The 22,724-nt window shown below is 35.4% G+C and overlaps 3 protein-coding genes across 6 annotated transcripts in view; 1 reads left to right on the top strand and 2 right to left on the bottom strand.

Moving 5' to 3' along the window:
- The first annotated feature begins 1,233 nt into the window (after positions 1-1,233).
- tdo2a (tryptophan 2,3-dioxygenase a) lies at positions 1,234-8,432 on the top strand. Its single transcript, XM_058798692.1, has 12 exons — positions 1,234-1,361; positions 1,793-1,895; positions 2,181-2,271; positions 2,679-2,749; positions 3,747-3,874; positions 4,148-4,334; positions 4,570-4,677; positions 4,751-4,862; positions 4,955-5,012; positions 7,346-7,425; positions 7,610-7,700; positions 7,892-8,432. The coding sequence occupies exons 1-12, from the start codon at positions 1,327-1,329 to the stop codon at positions 8,049-8,051; spliced, it is 1,224 nt and encodes a 407-aa protein (XP_058654675.1). The 5' UTR covers positions 1,234-1,326; the 3' UTR covers positions 8,052-8,432.
- On the bottom strand, positions 8,296-15,081 carry ctso (cathepsin O). Its single transcript, XM_058798693.1, has 8 exons — positions 14,824-15,081; positions 13,593-13,701; positions 13,381-13,520; positions 13,081-13,248; positions 10,998-11,119; positions 9,940-10,103; positions 9,424-9,516; positions 8,296-9,097 (listed from the first exon to the last, which is right to left on the bottom strand). The coding sequence occupies exons 1-8, from the start codon at positions 14,962-14,964 to the stop codon at positions 9,063-9,065; spliced, it is 972 nt and encodes a 323-aa protein (XP_058654676.1). The 5' UTR covers positions 14,965-15,081; the 3' UTR covers positions 8,296-9,062.
- A 1,139-nt stretch (positions 15,082-16,220) lies between these two features.
- rnf130 (ring finger protein 130) overlaps positions 16,221-22,724 on the bottom strand; it is a 50,779-nt gene continuing 44,275 nt past the window's right edge. For 2 of the 4 annotated variants that reach the window (XM_058797780.1, XM_058797777.1), the window contains exons 8-10: positions 22,350-22,554; positions 20,020-20,113; positions 18,556-19,632 (exon numbers count right to left, since the gene is read on the bottom strand). In XM_058797780.1, coding sequence (XP_058653763.1) covers positions 19,617-19,632; positions 20,020-20,113; positions 22,350-22,554 — 315 coding nt within the window. In that variant the 3' untranslated portion in view covers positions 18,556-19,616. Of the gene's footprint in view, positions 17,516-18,555; positions 19,633-20,019; positions 20,114-21,702; positions 22,143-22,349; positions 22,555-22,724 lie in introns of those variants that run through there. The other 2 variants (XM_058797779.1, XM_058797781.1) reach the window with 2 other exon arrangements.

The following is a 22,724-nucleotide window of genomic DNA, read 5'->3' on the forward strand; positions in this document are numbered from 1 at the left end:
TCTCAAAAGGTATGAAGACAGTGACACCCAATCTCTGTCACAGACCGCTCAATATCAGCAAACTCTGGTGCCCGAGCGAGCTGGGTGTTTACAAGGACACAAGACACTACCACACAAAGACAAGCCTGCTGTGTCTCTGACACAAACATCGGATCCCCAGACTCTCATTCCAACCCCTCTAACCTTTCACAATCTGTTCTGGCCAGCCAGAGTTCACCTGTTACCCACAATTCAGCTGAAAAGCGTGCATATTTACACATAATGCAAAGACAGATCATCAAAGGCTCTATAAACAGTTGAATCGTCCCAGATTCTTTCATATAAGCTTTTCCAAGTATACAGGCATACATGAGTCCACGGAAATGATTCAGTGAATGTAAATAATTCAAATGACGCATGACTCAGAATTTGTGTTGACTGCCGTCCTTGTTCCTTCTGCATCCACTGCACACGGATACTGATCTTCAAAAACCTAAAACAGAAGCACAATTGACAGTGTAAGCAGGTACATTTATTTGTGCACAAGAACAGTCTGTTAAAAACTGTGTAAGAGGTTTGTTTAGCAGGTCACTGACATAATCAAATGTCAAACATTGCCATTTTGTGCAACAGAACCAAATTTAGTGCAAAAAAAAGAATGAGAAAGGAGAATATCATAAAATAAAAATATAAATGCACAACTAAAAAAGCTGCAAATACACATCTCACATCAGTTAACTAATTGAAATAAGCTGAAATAAAATTAAATATTTGATTAAAAAAGCTTTATAGACAAATTAAAAATGTTGCACTGGAAAGTATCTGAAATAAAATAAGTTAAAGTACTAATATAACATAAAATATTAAAAAAGTATGACAGTGTATAAATAATAACACTGATGCTCTTTAATAGACATAATGAGTTCAAGTTTATATACTGGCATGTCAAATTGTTCTATATATGTAAAATCAGTAAAAATAAGATGTAATTCAGTCATTTTTAATGGGACTAAATATAGGAACACCATTGAATTTCAACTGCCTAGGTCCATCTGAACCCTCTGACATGATGCCACACGTTCAGTTTATGTACACAAGCCTTGCTCATAATGTTATGAAGTCAAAGTTCTGTTTCAGTTCGATTTCATCTGAGATAAGAAAAAGACAAAGTACAACATTTTCACGGGGGAGAACATGGACAGAAGGGAGGTGGGATGGATCTAGAGGCGATTGGTCAGTCAGCATGGGGGGGAAACATTATAAAACATCTCAACATCCTTGAGAACTGCCTTTTTGAAGTGGAGGGAAAGAAAACAATCCGGCTTGTCTCGTATTTAAATTTCAGCCATGAGTGGATGTCCTTATTTTCAGAGGAAATTTGTGTATGTATCTTCAGCTTTCAACATATTTAGATAATTGAGATTACATAATGATACTCTCAAAGCCACATTTCTACCTAAAATGTAGAAGATAATGTTTCTGCCATATCTGAAATCAGAACACTGAATGTTGTACACAAAAGTTACTATTCAAATGTGTATTTCTTCATTTCTAGTGATTATCGTTGATTTGATTGCACAGATACTATTTAAACTAAACTGAGCTAGACAATGACATCTCTGAATTCAATAATGAAATGCCTTTAACTGAAAATTGAGTGTTTAATCTTATCATTATACATTACTGACACTCTATCCTCCAATTTGATACTGTTAAGTGCTTTGACACAATCTGTATTGTTAAAAGCGCTATATAAATAAAGGTGACTTGACTTGACTTGCATTTGCTGTTGATGCGTTTGATGAAAATACAGGTCAACCAGTAAGCAGCATCTGAAAGAAGATGAGAACGATGATTCTCAGACTGGAGTTAATAAGGCCAGCAAAGGAGGTCTTATTTATGGTGACTATCTGCAGGTAAACTACACATTAGCTCATGCTTAATAATGATATTTTTATATATATATTTTAATAAGCGTAAAGCATAGCTTCTCCTAAAATAGTTCATGATTAATTGGCGGGCGGCCCTGGAATCTAAAGTTTATTATAATGGTCTGTACATTCAAATCAATTAACACTGAGAAATGCAAGCATTTCAGATTTTGAGTAAACTAGTTAGTTTTATGTTCTATTTTAAGAATGGTAATTTCAGACCTTTTTTGGCTTGCTTTCCATGAAACAAAAATGTTCGATCATCCCCAGCTGGATAAAATAGTGACATCTCAGGTGCTTCAAAGTGAGCTGAAGGGAAACAAGATCCATGACGAACATCTGTTCATCGTCACACATCAAGGTGAGCCAAACAAATGCTAAACAGCCTTCGGGCAAATCAGGCTTAGCCTCTCTCCAATGAACGCTCCCAAAACACGACAGGCAAATAATGCTCATTTCCCTGTTTATAAAGCTGAAAGTTGACAAGTTTCACTGCAGACAAAAATAGGCAAGACATATGCTCTTAATGTAATGTTCTGGATCTGATTGAACGTCAACAATCAAGCACCGACCACACCAGAAAATCCAGCATTACTCAAACTCATAATCCATATACACACACACAACACATAAATAAATACATGCTGAAATGTAATGACTTTCATAACCTTGGAGTTCAATGGCAGCACCTCAGTACATTTACCTTGAAATGTAATGACTTTTCATATGTAACCTGAAGAAATGATTAACTCATTCCTTGTATTGCAGCATACGAACTGTGGTTTAAACAGGTTCTGTGGGAGCTGGACTCAGTGAGAGAAATCTTCATCAGTGGACATGTGAGTAGCCTCAAACACAAAGACTTGTGTTACTGGGTTACGAAACAGCTGTAGTTATCAAATTTAGCTCCTTAACTTGAATGGACCTGCTTTTAATCAACGTAATACGATTAACATTTAATAAGTCACCTATTAAAAATTTGTTAAAGAATATTACATCTAATGAAGGTTCAAGCTGACAGGGCACAAAGAAGAGATTAGCGAGAGATGATGAATGATTTTCTGTAATATCTGTAAATAAAACACCAACACAGACAGAACCAGGGAAATCATTTGAATATTATTATCTTTTCTTTTGTGCTATTCTGCATTAGCATTCAAAAGTAAGGTTGTAAGATTTTTTTTTTTTTTTTTAATGTTTTTGTAAGAGGTCTCTTGTGTTCTCTAAAGCTGAAATATTGTGAAATATCATTAAAAATTGAAAATAAACGTTTTCTATTTTAATATATTTTTAATTGCAATTTATTCCTTTGATGGTAAAGTTGAATTTCCAGCAGTCATTACTCCATTCCAGCAAACATTTCTTTTTCTTATTATCAACACTGAAAACAGTTGGGCTTCTTAATATTAAAGTGATACCTTTTTTTCAGAATTCTTTGATGAATAGAAAGTTCAAAAGAACGGCAATTATTTGAAATAAAAATCTTTTTATCATTATAAATGTCATTATTTCATCATTCCAAAAATAGTGATTTTTTTATATTACTTCACATTTTATAAGGATATTTGGGATTCTCATCGAAGTGCCATATACAGTATGCATGCTTCTAAACCTAATAAAAAAATCAGTTCATTTATTGTTTGGGGGCCTTCAAGACAAAGATGAACAGCCCAAACCTTCAGTTTAGTTCAGTTCAGAGAAAGGATGTGCACTGCAGCATGAGGCTGCCACCTTCAGTCTAGTTTAAGATACTTCTCTATTTAAATGTCATGTGTCAGGGACATTTTCTATAAAGACTCCTGAAAATGAATGGAAATGTACTACACATTTTCTCAGGTACGTGACGAGCGAAACATGCTCAAAGTCAACACTCGCATCCACAGGATTGTGATGATATTCAGATTGCTGCTCGACCAGTTTGCTGTTCTGGAAACCATGACTGCCTTAGACTTCTATGACTTCAGGTAAGGTATATATAATTCTCATTATTTCGATTCCTAATACTGCTTAAAAAAAGCCTTACTGCCAAACAATTACTGAAAACAAGCATTGCATTTCCTGGATAACAGCATTATTTGGGCAAACTTGCTGTTGGAAATGTGCTAACACTCAAGAGACGGGAGATAGCTAACTCAGTAAATAAGCATTAGATGGCACTAATTTGTTAAATCAAAATCAATGGCAGTGTTTAGCATAATTGCATTTAACTCGATTGATCTGCGTTTTTTTGTGCACAGGGAATATCTCTCACCTGCTTCAGGCTTCCAGAGTCTGCAGTTTCGACTATTGGAAAACAAGATTGGGGTCCCGCACAACCAGAGGGTCCCTTACAACAGAAGGCATTACCGGGACAATTTCCGTGACCAGGAAAGTGAGCTGCTCCTCCATTCAGAGCAGGAGCCCACGCTGCTGCAGTTAGTGGAGGTAAACCTGAGGGAAATGTCATTATAAGATGAAATATTAGCTGTGAAGTCGTGAACACTGTATTAATCAATGAAATTCAGCACGAGAACCGTAACTTGAATTAAACATAACTTACAGGTTATTGCTATTCAGAGAGGAATAGGTTACGTAGCCAATTTATATATCAAGTCAGGATTAATCTACCAGACGGAAACCTGCTGATTACCATTTCTCATAAGCAATCAATACTTTCCAGCAATGGCTGGAGAGAACGCCTGGCTTGGAGGAAGATGGCTTCAATTTTTGGGGGAAACTGGAAACCAATATTTTCGAGGGGCTCAGGAGAGAGAAAGAAATAATAGAGGTATGTGGAGGATCCCTGGATAATGCTGTGCAATGCTAAGTTGTAAGTGACAACTCTTGTTTCCTCTTAATAGCAAAAACCAGCCTCCGAGATGAAAGAGGAGATGATGGGCGAGCTCATTAAGCAGAGAGACATTTTCTTATCACTCTTTGATGAGAAAAGACACGATCACTTAGTAAGCACAGGTCAGCAAAGCTCTCGAGACGCTGCAGAGATACAATGTCAAGTGACATATCCTCTAGCGGTTACAAGTGAATATCTGCTTTTGTCTGTGCAGGTCAGAGGAGGCTGTCCTATAAAGCACTGCAAGGAGCACTGATGATCTACTTCTACAGGTACATCTATCTGCAGGATGACCTACTAATTTAATCAGTTAAGATGCTGTTCTAAGACTCTTATGCTCAACAAGGCTGCATTAAAATAAAATAAAACATACAGTGATAACAGTCATTTTGTGAAATATTATTACAATTTTAAATTTAAATTTAAATTTTTAATTTTAAAATATAATTTATTTTTGTGATGGCAAAGCCATCAGCCATTACTCCAGTCTTCAGTGTCATATGATCCTTCAGAAATCATTCTAATATGCTGATTTATTCGAGAAACATGTCTTATTATCAATTGTGAAATCATTTTCAGGGTTCTTTGATGAATAGAAAGTTCAAAAGAACGTCATTTTCAAATCTTCTGTAACATTATACATGTTTTTACTGTCACTTTGCTGAACAATTTAAATAATCTCTGCTGAATAAAATCATTAATTTCTTTAAAAAAGAATAGTAGAATATATTAACATTTAATGCATTAGGTAACATACTAACATTGAACAGTAGTTTACAGTTAACTAATGTATATACAGGAGGTGCATCTCAAAAAATTTGAATCGTGAAAAAGTTAATTTTGAATTTTCAAAAAATGAAACTTTCATATATTCTAGATTCATTACAAGTAAAGTAAAATGTTTCAAAAGTTTTTGTGTTTTAATTTTGATGATTAGAGCTTACAGCTCATGAAAGTCAAAAATCCAGTATCTCAAAATATTACAATATTTCCTAAGATCAATCAAAAAAAGGATTTGGAAAACAGAAAAGTTCAAGTTCTTTAAAGTATGTTCATTTATGCACTCAATACTTGGTCGGGGCTCCTTTAGCACAAACTCCATCATCAGTGAGGTGTGGCATGGAAGCGATCAGCCTGTGGCACTGCTGAGGCACTATTGAGCCTTCAGCTCGTCTGTATTGTTGGACCGACTGTTTCTCATCTTTCTCTTGAAAATATCCCATAGATTCCATATGTGGGGTTCAGGTCACGCATGTTGGCTGGCCAATCAAGCACAGTAATATCATGGTCAGCAAACCACTTGGAAGTGGTTTTGGCACTGTGGGCAGGTGCTAAAGTCCTGCTGGAAAAGGAAATTAGCATCTCCATAAAGCTTGTCAGCAGATGGAAGCATAAAGTGCTCCAAAATCTCCTGGTAGACGGCTGCATTTACTTTGGACTTGATAAAACACAGTGGACCAACGCCAGCAGATGTCACGGCACCCCAAATCATCACTGACTTCAGAAACTTCACACTGGACTTCAAGCAGCTTGGATTCTGTGCCTCTCCAGTCTTCCTCCAGACTCCAGACCTTGACTTCCAAATGAAATGCAAAATTTACTTTTATCTGAAAAGAAGACTTTGGACCACTGAGCAACAGTCCAGTTCTTTTTCTCCTTAGCCCAGGTAAGATGCTTCTGACGCTGTTTCCGTTTCAGAAGTGGCTTGGTAGCCCTTTTCCTGAAGATGTCTGAGCATGGTGACTCTTGATGCACTGACTCCAGCTTCAGTCCACTCCTTGTGAAGCTCTCCCAAGTGTTTGAATCAGCTTTGCTTGACAATATTCTCAAACTTGCGGTCATCCCTGTTGCTTGTGCATCTTTTCCTACCCAATTTCTTCCTTCCAGTCAACTTTGCATGTAATATGCTTTGATACAGCACTCTGTGAACAGCCACCCCTTTCAGTAATGACCTTCTGTGACTTACCCTCTTTGTGGAGTGTGTCAATGATTGTCTTCTGGACCATTGCCAAGTCAGCAGTCTTCCCCATTATTGAGGTTTCAAAGAACAAGAGATACCTGAAATTTATACTGTAGGGATTGTCATTTAATGAAACTCAAATGTAAATATTCTAATATTTTGATACTGATTTTTGACTTTCATGAGCTGTAAGCTCTAATCATCAAAATTAAAAAAATTAAAAATAAAAAACTTCTGAAATGTTTTACTTTACATGTAATGAATCTAGAATATATATGAAAGTTTTACTTTAAAAAAACCATTTTCACAATATTCAAATTTTTTGAGATGCACCTGTATATTAGTTCATGTCATTATTGGTAGTGTTGAAAACTTGCATGATTAAAAACCAACCCAAGTTAAATCTGACTCTTGTCTGAAAGATACTACAAAACATTACCTTAATATTTTTAAATATACTTTTAAAATCAGATGTAATATGGTACTTCTTGATATATGTCATTGTACTGAATGATCCTTGCCATATTCATATGCATATAGTATTTACATGATACTCCATGATACATAAAAGAATACCATGGTACTTTCCTGAAAATGTTTCCTGATAGCTCATTTGTAACTCAACTTATCGCCATCTGTTCTCAGGGAGGAGCCTCGCTTTCAGGTTCCTTTCCAGCTCCTGACATCTCTGATGGACATCGACACTCTCATGACAAAATGGAGATGTATGTGACACCACTGAAAACATAAAGCATCAGAACTGCAAATAAACCTGACCTAAAACACCCTGTGGGCAAAGCCTATTAGGAGTGTCAACACTGAATAAAAGAGAACAAAAGATTTTCTTTTGCATATCAATAATGACTTTATTTTACTTCCTGCATAATTTATACCAGAATTTTCCCCTAGACAACCATGTGTGTATGGTGCACAGAATGATTGGCAGTAAAGACGGCACAGGTGGCTCATCAGGCTATCAGTACCTGCGCTCCACTGTCAGGTAGGCCAAATAATCTGGGACAAATCCAGTCTTCAGATGAAACACTCTGCATCTGTTGGAATTATCCATGTGAAACACAATGCTGGAAAATGAGATGTGAATTGGCAGCAATATGCAAACCATCTTCTAAACACGAACCACTCAAAAACAAGAACAGGGTGTATTGATAAGCCTTATGTATGTTTTGCCAGTGATCGCTACAAGGTGTTTGTTGATCTGTTTAACCTGGCCACCTTCCTGGTTCCGAGGGAGTGGGTTCCCAAGATGGACCCGAGTGAGCACACCTTCCTATACATGGCCGAATGCTGCGACAGCTCCTACTGCAGCAGCAGCAGCGATGACTCAGACTAAACAGATGGAGGGATGAGCAAAGGATGGACAGCGTTTGCAGAGTACAGAAGAAAAAAAAAAAGCTTCACACCTCACAAGTCTACCATCACCCAGATTTATGTCACCAAAAACTTTTTAAATGACAGAATGAGAGGCTACAAAGCTGTGCTGATTTTACAGAAGTTCTAGAATATGAATTGAAAAGATATGAATATGAAAAGTCAATTTAACAACAGCGTCAACAAAATATCTACATCAGTAAAACTGTTGATGCACTTGTGTACATACTGTCAATATAATATAATATTTTAACATGTAATCACCTGATTTCTATTTTGTAAATACAATACACACACATAGAGAAACTTCTTGTTTATTTGAAAAAAATAAAATAAAATAAAATAGACCATGTTTTTTTGTCAAAATGTAAACATGAATAAACTTGGATAGAATAGAGTTTATATACTATACGTAAACATTTCTGATTATTTTTTAAAATGCATTAGCAAATGCAAAACTGTAAAACAGAATAAAAAGTAAACTTTGTAGTTAAAAATGTTTATAAATGCAGTTTATAAATGCCTAAAACTCTTTAGGACTGTAATTATTATTCACATATAATAATATTTTCACATTTTTGCAGATGAGTTCACTTGTGTGTCCTATATTAGTGCAATGTCACAATACAATAAGTGCTCAGTTGTGCACTTGTATTCACTAACAGGGTTTTCTAAAGATTAAAACATCCTTATGGACTAATCTAGCTGGTGTGTGTTGCATAACTAAAATAGAATCCGGCTCTGACTGTGATTATTTTGGGCTACAGTGGCTGGGATTAGGAATGTGGTGTATTAGCTCAAATAGCAGCGTACTTGCTTTGCATTCGAGAGGCAACAGGATTTGTTATCCGCATCCCCGTGAGAATTTTTACAATTCTCATCAGCTACACTGGAGGATTTCCGTCCTGAGGTTGATATTTTAAAATGTCGATCTGCCACAGTCTTTTCACGGAAGTACAAAGATTATTGACAGTTACACAAAAACAGCAGCAACGTTGTCCGCAATGCCTGGGAAAAGAGAGAGAGTGGCTGTTGATTGTCATCTGACATTGTGTAAAGTCATTCAAAGCAATTGACAAACAAGATCACGACTTCAAAATAACCTCGCTACATCATTTCCAAATCATCTGATTTGAATTTAAACATGATCAACTAAGCATTTATGATTCGATTTTTACATTACAAACAGTATTGAGCTTTTGCCAACATCCAAACATTTCATGAATATTTATGAACGCACACAATGCCTCACAGCAGCAGAATGTATTACGTATATCACTGTGACTGTCAACAAGGTAAAAAAGCATTAAAAATGGGTCACTATATAAACTTACCACACATGTCATTCCCTATTTTTATGTAAGCATATCCATTGTCACCCCATGAGGTCCCCCATGAATTGCGTACTATCCAATACGGCACTTCCCCTGTGACAAAATAGGAAGACACATCATTGAAAATGTACCCCAAATGGGAAATGATTAATAACAAGTCACTCTACATAGTATAACAGTATGAAATGATTAATAATGCTTGCAGTAACAGTTTTGGCATTACACACGGAGCATCAATTTCTCTACTTTACCCTGAAAGTACCTAATTTAAACTAGTAAACAAACAAGAGAGAACAAATCATCGCAGAGGATAAACGCGGCGGACAGCTTGCTGATTATTGTGCACACATCAGGCAGTTTTCTGGGATGTTGGCGCACAGCCAGTGTTTGCCAGTGTCGGCTCAATTTTGTGCCCTTGACAGGACGTAATCCGTGAAGGCCAGCGCTCTGAACCTTTATATGGTCTGAGGCACAAGTAAAGAGTGTTTAACCACCCGTGTCTGTGTGTGTGTGTACCTGTGGTATCATAACCGGTGATCAGGACGGCATGGTTGGCGTTGTGGCTGGAGCAGTGGTGCTGAATGATGCCGCCGAGGTAATCCTGCCAGCTGATGGCATCCACAATGACAACAAGAGGCCCCGACTCCACCAGCACACTCTTCATCACCTCCTCCTGTCCACTACAGCAACATACAGTTGAAGTCAAAAGTTTACATGCACCTTGCAATAGCTGAATTTATAAAAATGATTCTTAATACTGTGTTGTTACCTGAATGATCCACAGCTGCATTTTGTATGATCCCTCTTATTTTGGTAAAATAATTAACATTTAGCAGATTCTGCAAGGTGTATGTAAACTTTTGACTTCAACTGTATCAATCCCATGGGACTTTGCATACAATACTTAAATTGACTTAGTTCATTACTAGCTCATTTCCAAATTGAACACAAAAATACTGCACAATTTAAAAGAACCATTTTCTGTTTCAGTATATTTTCAAATGTAATTTATTCCTGTGATGGTAAAGCTGAATTTTCAGCATCATTACTCCAGTCTTTAGTGTCACATCATTCAGAAATCATCCTAATATGCTGACTGGGCGCTCAAGAAACATTTTGTTATTATCAACTTTGAAAGCAGTTGTGTTAATATTTTGTGGAAACTGTGAAACATAGCTTGAAACCAAACCATGCAACCGGCAAAACGGCTCGCTGGTTGACCCAGTTGGTTAAGACAAAAATTGTCTTGTCACAATAAGAACACTATGTAAGACACAGACTGACATCTGGCACAAATGTAAGACAACGAAGCACAGGTCAGAAGTGCTTGGTTTGGTATTTGATCAGTGGTACGTGAGCTTTGTGAGTGTACAGTCAGTGGCCGTTCAGCACCTGACCCTGAGTTGCAAACAGAGCTGACAAGAACAAATGAGTAAACAGAAAACATTGGCCCACATCCCGACAAACTTCAACCTTGAATTTTAATAGTACATGAGGTCTGCACTGCACTTAATGCAATGGCACAGCTGACTGTTGATGTAAAGCTCAAGCCACCTGCATGCTACATTCATTACCTGAAGTCATAAGCTGAGTAATTCCTCACTGCCACTCCAGTGTGAGACTGAGGAAAGTACTGGCAGATCCCAGCCATGTCTTTGAAGGGATACTGTGCCTCATTCACCAACTTCAGTTTAGTCTGAAAAAGGATACACAAAACAGGATATGAGAATGTGCCAATTATGGAATTTCTGGGATGATAAACACCTTTAATCAGCAACTTGTTGTGGCTGGAACGGACAAATTCCTTTTTTTTTTCACTTTCAAGTTTTAACCGTCTCAAAACTGCTGCAGCTATATAATTAATTAAGAGCCTTATTAACATACTAATTAAAACGCTTTTCAAAGAAAGGTGTCATTTAAAAGCTTAGAATGTGCACTTCACAATGCATATCACAGATCTGACCAACATGATTACTGCTTTTAATCAGCTGTAAGATTCGAAGTGTCTTGTTTGCAAATTTAAGAAATATAAAAATAATGATAATAGGATAATAATAACCTGTACAAACTTTGTTGCACAACGGTTTAAAAGTTTGGGGTCTGTAAGATTTTTTTTAAATTATTTAATCAAAATTGAAGTAAAAACTGTAATATTGTGAAATATTGTTACAATTTAAAATAAATGGTTTCTATTTTAATAATAATAATAATAATATTATATGTGACCCTGGACCACAAAACCAGTCTTTAGCACTGGTATATTTGTAGCAATAGCCAACAATACATTGTATGGGTTAAAAGTATCCATTTTTCTTTTATGCCAAAATTCATTAGGAAATTAAGTAAAGATATTTTACTTAAAGAAGATATTTTGTAAATTTCCTGCTGTAAATATATCAAAACTTTTTGATTAGTAATATGCATTGCTAAGGACTTCACAACTTTAGAGAGACAACTTTAAAGGAGATTTTCCTCAATATTTTGACTTTTTTTGCACCCTCAGATTCCAGATTTTCAAATAGTTGTATCTCAGCCAAATATTGTCCTATTCTAACAAACCATACATCAATGGAAATTAGGTGGGCAATTAATTTTCCCAAGGGGCCACATGAGAAACTTGGGCGGTTGCAGAGGGCCGGACCAATACACCTAACTCACTTCTGCCCAATATATTTTATATCTCTTCATAAAAAAACAATAAATGGAACATTACAATCATACAATGAAAATGTGGAACACACAGTTATACCACTAGGTAAAAACTACCATCACAACTTTTGACTCAACTTTGAACAAAAAATCAAGTATTTCAAAGATTATGGATGTGACATCCGCAGTCAAAACCTGAAATACACATTCTGATAGAATGTATTCATTATAAATAGCTATATTGAACCATCTCTTTATATTTTTCTAAACCGCTGAAAATAGAGTCCAGACATCAGTAAAGTATCAGTCTATAAACGATGAGGAAAATAGGATACCCAAAAGTCGTCTAAGGATTATGAATGTGTTGGAAAAAAGGAGATATTTTAATTATTTATTAATTCTCTCTCATCTCCAGGACTGCACCTTTAGACAGAAATGCAACCTTCATACAGATCACAATAATCAGGAAATATTTGTTTTTGAATTGGTTCGTTTAAAAGTAGACATTTTAAACTTTCTATAGATAGGCTACAGCCTATTTCACATGTCTGTGAGACAGCCGTACGCTGAGTTTCAGTTCTTTTTCCTGCTTTCATTATTTTACAAAAGCAACGTTTTGTTCTTTTTATGAGTTTACAGAAATAAAATCAGTTTCGAACTGATTTTAAGTTGTTTCATTATCAGAAAACAAAGCTGTTGCCTTGAAAATAAAAGCAGTGCGATTGTATTGCGTACACCTTATTACACCTATTTGCAATTGACTTTTAATTCACAAATTACCTCATTTGTTAAAAAAACGTGCACACACACACATATATATATAAATAATATACTGATTTGGTGCTCAATAAACATTTCTAATTATTATCAATGTTGAAAACATTTTTGGACAGGGGTATCCAAACCATCAAAACTGAAGGTTATGATTCCACTATCAATATCAATAAACATTATTTAATCTTTCCCAGTTATATCATCACAAGAAAAAGAGAAAGCAGATGACAGCACCTGTGCCAACCAATCCAGAGCTCCGACAGGAGATCCGCCATTACAGCCCTCATTTTCATAAGAGCAATCTATAACCTGCTGCACACTGAGCTGCTGCAGTTTTCCACCATCTTTAGCAGATACTGTTTCAATGGCCTCCACCACACTGAAGGCCCAGCATCCTCCACACTACACAAAAGAGCAAGAAGTAATGCAGAGTAAACTTATCTATTACACACAGTAAGAAAAAAAGTCACATGTTTTGAGTATTTACATGAGTGGAAAAAGATGTAAACCCTAGTCTTAATATCTACACCATACCGACTCCTGGTTTCGAACAGGTCCGACAATTCCACGGTCCCTCCAATCAAACTTGGGTGGATAATTCATCTTAACTTGAATTCCAGACCTAGAGGGGTCAAACTTCGGAGCCGTCTCAGTCCAGGCTGTGAGATATCGCTCTGAGAAAAAAAATCAGACAAGTTAGATGATATCATACAAAGTGCTTTCATCCATAACCTGCATTTAGTCACCTCTGAATTGCTGTGGAGATAAGTCCGAGAACTGGTTGATGCCATAACGGGCAGACTGGTTTGATTTCTTCAGTACTGAATTCAGAAAGGCTTGTCTCTTGAGTGAGTTCTACAATCAGACAAAACAAGACATGACCAGAGACACCTTGAGCAACAGGTGAGATGCTAATCACATGAGGAAATGTGTCACATCACATGAAAGAAACTAATAGCATTACTAGCATTGCCTACATTTTTTCTTTTTAAATATGTTCCGTAAAACTTATATTTTATATTGCGGCAAGGTTAGTAACTATAGATTTACTTTATGATTTTAATGTTTAGATTTTAATGATAAATAGTCATTTACTTAATTCTACAACATTAAATTATTTAAAATGAACTTTTTTGAATGAACCATAAATCTTGTGTCAACTCTGTTACCGTACCATATTTTCCCATTAAATTGGTGGAATTATCTCCCACAAAAGTGTAAGATACAGGAAATGATGGCACTATGCCTCACTGATAAGATCTGAAGCACTGAAAAGTATGTGTGCTCTCTCTGAGAAAATATTTTAAGTCTAAAAAGTTCCAATATCAAAAGGAAAACAGAATTTATTACTGATCACACATTGGGTTATTTAAAGTTCTTTTAATCATGATTTCATTAGTGTCATGTGCTCTTAGCATTTATTCTAGCAAATTGAGTTTTTGGCAAAAATAAAATAAAATGGTCAATTATGTTACTGTCAAACTCTGTTACCAATTTAGAGTAACAATGCTTACAATGTTCATTAATTAGTCTGTCCGTTTAAAGGTCTGCGTTTAGCTTCAAATGGTGTTTTTGACGACAGTATTCTATAAAAAATTATTTGCATTCCGATTCTGACACTCCGCTTGTTACCGTGTGTTTCTGCCACCACAATGCGCGCGCAGCTGCGAGTGACGTAACTGTGACGTCTACACGAAATTGGTCTATACCATAAAGACACGTTTTTTTTTTTCTCATGAAAAGTAAAAAAGGAAGTAATTTGTGTTCGGCAAACACTGAATTATTAAAATTGAATAGTTTTTTTTTTTTTTTCTTAACTTTTTGAAATGCCAAATGTATCTCTCTGCTAGTGTCTACTTGGGCAGTTCACTAGGTTTCGAAACAACCATTGTCACTTATCAGCCGCAGTGATTGAGCTCTTATGATGTTTTTAATGCTGTAGTTCGTGAGATATTAATGTTAGTACACTAAATGTACCTGGAAATGTTCGTGTCCTCGTTGAAAGGTCTTCAATCGTTCTCCGTCCGTCAGATATTTCCTGCTTAGTTCGACGCTGTTGGATCCCGTGAGCAGTTCATGGTAAATCACCAAAACAACTAATGTTGAAGTAAACGCCATTTAAATAGAGTCATTAGTAAACGTTCAGTTAATCGTTCTATACGCTTGAACAACTTTCATTTCTGCTCTCGGTTATTTCCTGCAGCAGATCAGAGCGCTTTATCGCCTTCTCGCGGCGGATGAATGCATTACCTGCAAACAGACTTTTCAAACGTGAAAATAAGCACCAAGGAATCACAGACGAAAAGGTTATATACACTAAACTGAATTAAATTAAATAAAATTAATACAATAGCGTCTAATTACAATCGAAAGCAAACTATTTTTACTAAGGCTTTCCAAGAAGCTAAACATCACATTCAATGGTGTCCATGTAACTCAGTTCCCTGCTGAAAAAACAATAGAAACCATCACAGAAATATCTAATGGTTTCCACTACAATTTAAATCACAAACCATCAGTTTTTAACCATTAAAACCATTCAAAAATGGTCTTCTGTAGTGTGTTTTGGGACATATTCCGTTAGGATTAAGTTGTTTTAAACTTCCTGTTTTTTTTATTTTTTATTTATTTATTTTTTAATTGTGAAGCTGCTTAATACATAATTATATTCAATTGTAATTGTTATAGTAATTTAATAACATTTAATATAAGGAGTGATGCTTTATTTTTGCTGTCACATTTTCACCAGCTCTACTATATATATATATATATATATATATATATATATATATATATATATATATATATAAATAAATATGTAATAATAATAATAATAATAAACAATAAAATATTTAAATCAGTATTTAATTTTGTTGTTGTTGTAATTTTATGTTTCCCTTTATAAAAATCCAATTTGCTCTTTTTTCTCTTTTGTTCAGGGTGGAACAAATTTATTTCATTGAACTTCAAAATGGCCAGTGCCCCAATAAAGTTTATTTATCCATCCATCCATGTCAGTGTTGTTGTTAACTAAAAATAAAACTAACTTATTCATTAATTGAAATCAACCTGAAATAAAATGAAATATAAACATTGGATTACACTTTAAATGAATATTAGAAATTTAAATGAAAACGTTGCCTTGGCAACTGACTGATATAAAAATAAATATAAGTCAAAAGTATAAAAAAAAAAAAGTACTAAAAAAAATAATAAAAATAAAGCTATATATATAGAGAGAGAGAGAGAGAGAGAGAGAGAGAGAAATGGCAAAAACATTATTTACTAAAATGAAAACTAAAAATATAAAAGCTTTAATAGATACTAATATAACACTGATTTGTGTTATTTGTGTAGATTTTAAACCTCACCCAAAGAAAGCAAGCAGCATAGGCAATTATAACAAGTTTAATGCTGAGGCAGTATGTAACATAGGTAGCCCAAATCATGACCCACATAAAGCAGAGCCTTTACTCACTTAGCGTCTCAAGAGTAGAGCTTCAGCCCCGTCCTGACTGCAACCACATATGACAGAAAACAAAACTGATGCAGAATCAGCACAAAGATCTCTGTGAGTGCAGGTCAGTATGGTCACAATGTCATTCCCCAAAAACTGGTTACGAAAACAAGAACACAAAAGAGACAGACACTCTTGTGCATGGACAAGATCCAGGAAAGACAAACTGTGCTACGAGGCCACTTGAGAGAGAGAGATATATGAATTATTATATGCAAATACTGTATATATTCATATATATATTCATATATATATATATATATATATATATATATATATATATATATATATATACACATACAAGGTCCCCTTGCTTGGAACTGATTAGTATTCGCTGTAGGTATTCCATAGGATTTTCTTTAAATACATGTTTAAAACATTTTCATTCTATGTACAGAGAAATACTGTATATATTTCTACAAGGAAGTAACGGTGATTTGTCGAGGAGTTTCGAGTGCTAATGGGCCAGCACTAAACTGTGAAGCTGCAGCATTTCAGCGGATGAAGGACAAGTTCGTTTGCATCTTGTTTAGCTACAAAAGCAGAGATACAAAGCAGACAGCTCTTCTATAAAGGCTCAGTTTCCGATCCTGCTTTCACGACTGTCCACGAGAGAAGAACTTTCTTTCCCCATCTGGAACACTATTAAGCATGGGAACTTAAAAACGGTCAGCAAATTACATACATGAGACAACAGTCGACACAACATTTGTGGTTAACCGAGGAGACTAGAGAAACAAATTAAGAGGTACTTCCCACAGCCATCTGTGAAAAGATGTCTTTTGAAATAGTCTTTCAAAAAGTAAGAGAAAAAATAAGTGTAAAAGTGTAAGGAGGCTGATGATGGTGCAATAGTCCAATCACGTCCACTTGAGGTGAGCGATCGCTCTGAAGATCATTCTACAGTGGTAGAGTTTATCACCAGGGTCAGTGTGCTCACTGTCAATACTCCATTTCACACTCGTAAAGGTTGTTCCCCACAGTCTGGGGTCAGGGAGAGGATGATGGAGGAATGGGCTGGAGGTGGAGGAGGTGCGTGTCCTCAGGATTTGTTGTCGTCATACATGTCCAGCGACGCCTGGATGTCTGGAAGCTCCATCTCACAGACAACGCTGCGTGGAGACACAGAATTACGGTTGAAGAAATGACCACCTGAAAACAGACAAACAACAAAAATGATGGGGTTAGATTAAGACACATGTAATAATACTCTGTTTTTGTGTACAACAGGGGGATAGAAATGAGATGGATGAAAGGAGGAATGATTCTTCTGAATGTTAATAAAATATTCAAGATGCGGCTCCTGCTGACTGAAAAGATTTATTTACCTCTTCCATAAAGATTGTGCTCAAACCTGACATTTCATCTCAGCACAAAATCAATGTGGGTCGGTTACGTGTAATCAACACCTATTATGTCCTTGACACCAGACCAATTAATTACCATCAAGTCTCTCAGTAGAAATCTTTTTTTTTTTTTAATGGAAGTGTTTGGGTGTTTTGCAAATATACAGCTCCTTGATTTAATCCTCATGTTGTCATTTTAACTCTCCAAAATTAGCCATAAATATAAATATATATATTTTTTTAAACTCAAAAACTGAGGTGCATAAGCACAGATCAGTGAGGCCTATGGCCAATCAGTTCCAAAAAGAAACAAGTTGACAAAAAGATTGAATCCAAGATTTGGTGATAATATAGCATTATGATCATTTATCAACTATTTTTAAAAGTTAAAACCAAATTAGGTAAAGGGTTTTCAACAAAACAAGGTTTAAGTATATTTCATATAGCTCTAAACTTTCCATTTAATTTATATTATGTCTAGTATACACAGACTAGAGAAGGCTGCAAATACTGAACTGCGTGAATAGCAGACTTGTTAAGACAAATATGTGGATGCGCTGCTCCATATAATCAGCTATTATTAAACTATTTCATAATACACAGTATGTATGTAAAAAATAATGTAACCCGCAGGTGGGTAAATAAATATAATATAAAAAATATATAATAAATATTCTCAAATATGCTATGCTATGCTAACTTGTAATTATAGGATTATAGACTCAAAGACAGCAGCCTAATAATGTCTACATTGCAAAAAAAAAAAAAGCTTTTCTTAGTTCTACCTAAAAATTCTTAATTCAAGAAGAATTTTCTAGACAAGTAAAAATTATTGTATGTTTTCAGAAAAAAAAAAAAAAGTCAAAATTAAGTGAGTTTTTGCTTACAATGAGCAAAATAATCTGCCAATGGGGTAAGCAAAATAATAATAATACAGCAAAATATACTTCAATCCATCAAGTTACCAAATATACTTCATTAGCATGTTCATGTGTGTTTTTATTTTTTTAAGTTTCCAGCTGGAGCAGAAGTTACACAATCCCTATCCCACTGCAATAAATGCGAGGCTAAAACAAAACACAATCTGTCCTCATAGATGTATTACAGTATTTTTTGTGCTCTTGGCTTGACTTACTGTAAGGCACTACTGAATTAAACTGTAGCGCTACAATATGCCACAGTAAATCAAAAACGTCTATGTGACAAAGCAGGTTGCTTGTCTGAGATTGAAAATTAGATTCAGGAGTCTCACCATAGTAAACTGAGAGAGACAGAAGCATCAAAACAGTATCAAGGAATACAATTAGTACTAGTAACTACTAACTTACTAAAAAGCACAACAACGATTTTTGCACAAAGCAATTTTAATACACACACAAATATCTTTTAAAAAAAATTTATTCACTTAACAATCAAAGACAAACTTAACGATCTGAAAGAAAAAAAAATACAAATGTAAGAGACATTTAACATGTATGTAAAACTCTATTAATCTAAAATGAAAATACAAAGGGCTTATTAAATACAGCAATTGAGTAAAACAAGAAGTTCATCAGCTATATCAGGGTTCCTCAAATCTTTTCCTGGAGGGCCAATCTGCTGCAGAGTTTAGCTCCAACCCTGATCAAGCTCACCTACCTGTGATTTTCTAATGATCTTGAAGACTCTGATTAGCATTAGGGTTAGAGCTAAACTCTGCAGGAAAGTGGATGTCACGGGCCAGATTTGAGGATCCCTGAGCAATATCATCCAGTGAAAAGCTCTGATTGTGCAAGAGGTGAAAGTTATGAAATGGACTTGAAGCGTTACGTGAAAGTTATGTGTCTGAAACGGACTTGAAGTGTAATCGGCAGCTTTATTTTTCAGGATGCATTTCTGTTTTAAACAAGGACGCCACAAAAATATCTTCAATCCAACTTCAGTCTGCAAAAGACAAAAACAAAGAAAAAAAACCCACATTTAACAAGCACTGATGTGAGGCACATGGAAATAATACGTGGACACAAAATTTTTAACATAAAAATTAAAATGGAAATACAAAAAATACTAATTAAAACTGTAATAGTATCTTAAAAATACTAAAAGTAACACTGGTTTGTTATATATAAAATCTAAAACTTTTTTGTTAAATTTGATCAAACTAATTCTACAACCCTTAAAGCTTTATATTTACTTGTAGAAAAGTAGTACATTAATGTAGTAGTACACTAATGTGACAGATCATGCTGTGCAGTAGATACTGAATGTATTTAGTGATGTTGTGACAATCTGAAAATCTTGAAAAATAATATCTTGATCTACAATACTCACTCATAGGTGGGGGCGTTGGCAGTGGCTCTGATGATCATGTAGCAAAGTGTGAGAGCAGAGAGGACGCCGAAGCTGGCAACAATAAACCACTCTTCTGTTAACAGAGTAAAAGGGGGAGGAGTCATTTTCTGTTGAGGGCGGGGCCAGGGTATCATCTCGACAGAGAGCCGAAGAGAAGAGGAAACTGGCGACAGGTGGAGGCGTGAAGAAAAGAGGAACACTTCTCTAATCCGTGGACCAGTAGAGGAAACCATAGGCAAGCGATGATCGCAAACAAGACAAGTAAAACACGAGAGCGAAACTGAACATAGCACATTCAGAGCACAGGACACTTAGTGCTGGTTTAGCCATACATTTACAAAGCAGAGAGGATTTTGCATCTGTTAGGAAGACCATGTCATTAGAAAATGCATCAGCAAGTATTCCACAGACATAGTTTAAGGGATTTTTTATATATCTGTAAATTCTATAAAAAAAGACAATTTTTATAGAATTTAGAGAAGAAAAAGAATAGAAGAATTTGTTAATCAGAGATCACTATGATTTCAGAAACAACCAAAAACCTTCTTTAAAAACAAATAAATTGCAGAGCTGTTCAAGCAGAAACACCTGCTTGGGGTTCTTTAATATAATTAATCACTGCAATACAAATACAGGCCAACAGGAGGGGTTAAAATTGCTGAACAAAATATTTTAAAGACATAGCACAAGGACAAATGGTTGGTAAATAATAAATTATCCCACAAATGTGTAATTACCTTACATCTGTTTCTGCAACAAAGGTGTGCAGTTCCTTGAGCATTTACTTATTTTACCCGCATGCAGTTTTCTGTTCTTTAGTTTCATTGCGCTCAACATGTGTGCTACTGCTCTGCAAAACCCAATTAAAAATGCTGACGCAAACTAAACAATAAAATAACTTCAGAGAGAAAGTAAACGAATGGGTGTCTGTTTTTTAAAGCCAGCTTGAGCAAAGTTGAGTCACAGGTTTGAGGAAAGCCTGATTACACTGATAATGACATCAAATACTAGACCTGATCCAATTCCAGGTGAGAGGAAAATTAACCACTCCAAAATAAAAAAAATCTATGGGAACCCACTGAGATGCTAGTGTGCATTTTGTCTGAAATCTTTCTAAATTTAACTTTTTAACATGCAAGAGACGATATGAGGAAAAGTTATAATATGGAATATGAAAGGTGAATATGATGTCACCAGATACATAGATTTTGTCTAAGGTTGATACCATGTAGCAAAACAATTCAACTTTAAAAATTTGCCAACGAAAATAAATGTTCAAATATTATTTTGCAACACGTAGCATGGTATGCACATTTCAATCACTTTACATCCAGCCACCACAATGACAGATAAAAGAGATAAATTGAGGGAAAACAGCAGTGGCTGGTAGAAAAAAGGTGCATCCTATCACCTGGATTAGTCATGCATTTATGTCCAATTGAAATGCAAGTATCATAAAAATGTGTAACAGAGATTAAAATAAAATGCTTAGAAAATATTTTCAACTTTTTTTTTTTTTTTTTTTTAAGATGAATAAAAGATAAAATAGCATTAAAATAAATAAATAAATTTATATATATATATATATATATATATATATATATATATATATATATATATATATATATATATATATATATATATAAAATAAAATAGGCCCACTTAAGTTAAAAGGAACTTACTTTCTGTTAAAATTTTTTGAACTTCTTTTTTAAAAATAAAAAATGTGCATTATTTCAACTAAAATAAAGTCAGATGGTCATTATCGCAAAATAAACACCAATGTCATCATCCTGAAGGTGTTTATTTTATGATAATGACTGGTTGAATACACATTATCCAGTTTATTATACAATTTTATATATATTACATAGAATTTTGAAATGTCAGAAAAGAGAGACCAAAGAGTGCCATGACATACACGCAGTGACATAAGAAGTCTAGTACAAAATATTTATTGCAGTGAAGGGCAGGACACACTGCGGTGGAGCACAGACACCTGCTCACATCACTGAGCTCAGCCTCAGCAGCACACAGATGTCCCTGAACAACAGGTGGAGCGATGCAGTCAGTGCACTACAGTAAGGAAAGCTTACCCCCTGCTGGGGAGGAAATGAAGGAGAAGGTGGGACAGAGGTGAGCAAACTTAAAAGACAAAGTGTGTGACTTTTCAAATGTTATCGTAATCCCAGTTTAGCATGCAGTTTTTGTAAATCAGTTTGGTGATGCAAAATGACACACTTCACCTTTAAAGAAAATCCAGACAGAACAAAAGAGACAAAATAAGAGGGAATAAGCCCCGCTCTTACTAGTGACAGCAATGTTGATCTCTCCGGAGCGAGTAATGAGCTCTTCGTCGGAGGGAAGCTGGGAGGAACTGGAGTGGCGTAGAGGCTCCAGACTGATGCTGGTCTCCGAGGACAAGTCCACCAGCGCTGTCCTCTGGCTGGAAGTCTGACTGCGGGACATCCGATCCATGTCAAAAGCCATGTTGTCCACGCAGGGCAGGTTGGGCTGTAAGTACATGAATGTCTTAGTCTCCATTTTATTAACATAAATATGATTCTATGCAAATTTCCCTAATATCAAGAAAAAAAAAAAGAAAATTACATGACATGAACAATTCAATTAAATGACTGAAGTGACCACCAGAGGGAGCTACTGGATCATAAATCCTCTACCTC

Source organism: Onychostoma macrolepis, chromosome 14, assembly GCF_012432095.1.
Source record: "Onychostoma macrolepis isolate SWU-2019 chromosome 14, ASM1243209v1, whole genome shotgun sequence".
Classification (NCBI taxonomy): Eukaryota; Metazoa; Chordata; class Actinopteri; order Cypriniformes; family Cyprinidae; genus Onychostoma; species Onychostoma macrolepis.